The 4,095-nt window shown below is 41.6% G+C and overlaps 1 protein-coding gene across 1 annotated transcript; it reads right to left on the bottom strand.

Moving 5' to 3' along the window:
* Positions 1-376: 376 nt before the first annotated feature.
* LOC139113830 (uncharacterized) lies at positions 377-1,819 on the bottom strand. Its single transcript, XM_070675250.1, has one exon. The coding sequence runs from the start codon at positions 1,817-1,819 to the stop codon at positions 377-379; it is 1,443 nt and encodes a 480-aa protein (XP_070531351.1).
* Between the last annotated feature and the right edge of the window lie 2,276 nt (positions 1,820-4,095).

Genomic DNA, 4,095 nt, shown 5'->3' on the forward strand with positions numbered 1-4,095 from the left:
TTTTGCGGATGATACTGAATCTGCGCCAGTCAATATATCATCCATGTATGTTTCATGACGGAGAACCGATGCGCCTAAAGGAAAATTGTTCGCTTCGTCGAGGGCTAATTGTTTAATTACTCAGGTTAGCTAAATATGGCGCAGAACATAATCCATAAGTAACAGTATTTAGTGTATAATCAAAATATTCATAGATAGGACTTGGACGCCAAATTATTCGCTGATAGTCCCGATCCTCTGGATGAATTTCAATCTGCCGATACATTTTTTCTATATCTGTTGTTATAGCTATCTGATACCGTCGCCAATTAGAAATTATATCAGAGAGTGCAGGAAGTGGATTAGGTCCGTTAAGCAATACATCATTGAGAGAATCTTAATTTTTAAATCGTGCAGAAGCATTGAAAACTACTCGTAATTTTGATTTAGGGTCGTTGTCCTTGAATACACCATGGTGAGGCAGGTAATAATGTTTGTCAGATGTTGGAAGCGTTGTTTTGGACATGTGTCCTAACATTTTGTATTCGTGTAAGAATTGATTGTATTGAAAACGTAAATGAGGTTGTGAGCTAAGGCGTTTTTCTAGCTTTGAAAAAATATTAATTGACGACGGTCGAGAGTTTGCAAACTCCGGGCCTTGCTTAGCGAACGGCAGTCTAACCATATAACGGCCTGACGGCAATCGTTGAGTAGTTTTTGTAAAATATTCCTCGCACTTTCGATCTGCGTCGGTAAGAGGGATTGATTTTAGTGGTAATTCTTCCTGTTGCCAGAAACGCGATACCAGTTCTATTATATTTTCTTGAGATTGGCAGTGATTTATGGAGACAAAAGCGGCAGATTGAATTTCACCCGTAGATCCAGATAAAATCCATCCCAATGCGGTTTTTAAAGCTACGGGCATTTTAGCTGTGCCCTTTCGCAAGCCATTTTCTATTATAATGGCGTGAACTTCTGCTCCTAAAATTAAATCGATAGGATCGTTAGAGGAAAAATCGGGATCAGCAAGCACTAGGCCTTGCAAATGTGGCCATGACTCATTATTGTTAATAACACGCTGTGTGTTAACGGTAACACGAGGTAAAATTAACGCAGAAATCTTTACGCAAAATTCCTGATTTACACAAAATTTTAAATTGAAATTAACACGACCGCGCGCGTAACAAGTTTTATCACCACCAATGCCGAAAATTGTGGTGGTGTCTGATTTTCGGGGTAAATGTAGTTTTTCTACGAGAGCTTCCGAAATAATTGAGACTTCCGAACCCGGATCTATGAGCGCTCGCACTATTATTTTTTTGTTGTACTTATTGGTAATTATAACCCTTGCTGTGGCCAATAAAACTGAGACTCGTCCAGTTACATAATTACGCAAATGGAGAGACGTGACTGAGGCGTTTTGCGTGGCGGGACGCTCTTCCGGCTTTTGCGATGAGAGGGTTGATGGACCTGTTGATGCTGAACCTGCTGGCGATGAACCTGCTGGTTGAGCTGTTCTGTGCATGATCGCTGGGCTTCGAAGGAATGTTTCGTGAATGGTTGAGTGGTGCCGTCTTCCGCAGGAGACACAACTTTTTTTTGAAGGACACTGGCTAACGGCATGCTTTCCGAAGCAATTGATGCACAAACTATTTTTCTGCGGCATTGTCTCGGCGCGCTGCAGGCCCTGTCCTGGAGAACTCACTACATGTAAGGATATAATGATCTCCCTTGCATAAAAAGCATGAGGAGGGCTTACCTCCCGTGTTAAATGGCGCGGTGTGCGTAACCAACGCTCGGGCTGGCTTAGAAACAGTCGATGTTTTTGTTGAGGTGTCATGTCCCGCAGGGTATAGAGCTTCTAGAGTCCGCAACCGATTTTCTAAAAAATTTTTTAATTCTTCAAAGGTGGGTGGTTCGGTAGTGCCACCGATCGCAGTTTCTCACTCGCGGCGTGAACGAGAATCCAATAGCTCGATCACTAAATGGATAAAGAGATCGTTATCAGTAATGGGGCGGCGAATTCCTTCCATTGTTCCGGCAGTCTGAAGCACATTATGGAAGAGTCGTCTTAGTTCTTGGACAGATTCAGTCCGCATTTTAGGCATGCAGTAAACGTTGAAAAGCAGGAACGCACAAGCATACGCTTATTAGCGTAATATTCTTTCAACATAGTCCACACTCGTTCGTAGTTGTCGGCAGTAGTGGGAATATTTTTTACTAGCTGCTCGGCCTCACCTTTGAGACAGCAGCGTAAATAATGGAGTTTTTCTACCTCCATTAATGATGAATCTCGTGCTATCATAGATTGAAAAAGATCCTTGAATGCAGGCCAGTCCTCAAATTTTCCAGAAAAGGTAGGCAGTTGAATGCGGGGAAGCTGGCGTCGAGAGGAAACTTCGCCCTCGCGCAGAGAGAGCTCGGATTTTTCCTCCGTTTTGCGATGTTCTTCTGCAAGATCCATCAAGATTGCCCGCTGCGAGACATAAGCTTCTTCGACCATGCTATAGGCATCGGCCTTAACATAATCATGCTCGGCAAGTTCCGTCCAAAAACTAGTATGTAGAGTTTCATGGCCCTTTTCGAATTTGCTCCAATAATTATCGAGAAGTCTCAAGCGAGTCTCGATGGAGCCGGGAGTGATTTTAGCCGCACCTCCTTTTTTTAAATTTTCCACTGAGCGTGAAATACGCCCGTATAAATCCGTCTGGCTACGGATTAATGAATCCATGCTTTGACTCATGTCGATTAAGTCTTTTACACAACACTGCACTGTAACAAATTTTTCGAATGGGCAAGGATATGCGTATCCGGCTCGAAGGACCAAAAAATGTTTGCGACGAAATAAAGGTTCGAACGAAAAAACTTGATTGCAGGTTGCACTATATAAATTTTATTTTGCAAGAATTAACACTTAGCCGCTGCTGGGCACGAAAAAATAGAAAGTATTATAATGTCTTTAATTTAACAATGAATGGCTCTGCTGGCCGCGATAGTATTAGCGAGAGATGCGTTCTTAATGTGTATAAGAAGGCGACTGACTTGAGAGGCATTGCTTCAAAAGAAGCAGAGCAGTTTTCTATTGTAAGAAAGAGCATCTTAGGTTTCGTTCGGGACTGTCCCGTCTTTAGCGTGATAAGGCACGAAAAATTTAGAATAGTTTCTTTAGAGTAGATTCTTATGATGACAGAAAAATAATATCATTTGAAACAAAGCCTCTCATATGACCAGACTGGCGTCGCTCTGACGGCATTCGATAGTTTAGCATTCAAAATATTAGAATAATATAATCTAATGATTTTGAACACTCATGGTCTTTACTGTCTTTCCACATTAAGTACGAAAGACCTCACACCCAAAAGGGAAAGCGCACCATTCCATCCTCGTCGTCAGTGTTGTAATTTAAGGTATATTATGGAAGGTGGTTAGAATAAAAAGAGAGAGAGTGGAGCGTTGATCTATCTGGTAGCTTTATTTTAGAGCGACTGACTGCTCTGGATCGTTTTATAAGTCCAAGGCAGCTATCCCGTTGATTCATCCTTTGTTGTCTGTATATTGATATTAGGTATCAATTTGCTGGAAGCGCAGCTGAGAGATGCACGCGTGTTTTATCACTCTAAATGACGAAGGACGTATCAAAGTTCTAGTCGGAAGATACATTACGAAGTGACTAAGAAACTAATCTAAAGAGATACGAATTACTACGGGGAAATATCACACTTCTCTTATTATATATCCCGGTACTTGCTTTTTCACACCAAACAGCCACCTTAAGTACCTGTCCTGCAGACTCTCCACTTTCTTCCTTTCCCTCCACCCCCATATTTCTACCCCCTAATTTGCCACAGACCATATTAGTCTATCAAACAACCATATCCTTTTACTCTAATCTTTTCCAAATTTATTCTTCCCTAAACCCCAAACTTTTCCCATTACCTTTGCCGCCTTTTTATCCCTTTCTCTCACATGCTCCCTCTGGTCTCCATTTCTCATGACCATATAACCAAGATATCTGAAACTCTTTACTTCTTCAATTTCCTTTCCCTTCCAATTCCACTTTACCTTCTTCCATTTTCCACCTCCTTTCCTACATCTTAATATCTTTGTTTTCTCTAC

The sequence above is a fragment of the Cardiocondyla obscurior genome, linkage group LG03 (assembly GCF_019399895.1).
Source record: "Cardiocondyla obscurior isolate alpha-2009 linkage group LG03, Cobs3.1, whole genome shotgun sequence".
Taxonomy (NCBI): Eukaryota; Metazoa; Arthropoda; class Insecta; order Hymenoptera; family Formicidae; genus Cardiocondyla; species Cardiocondyla obscurior.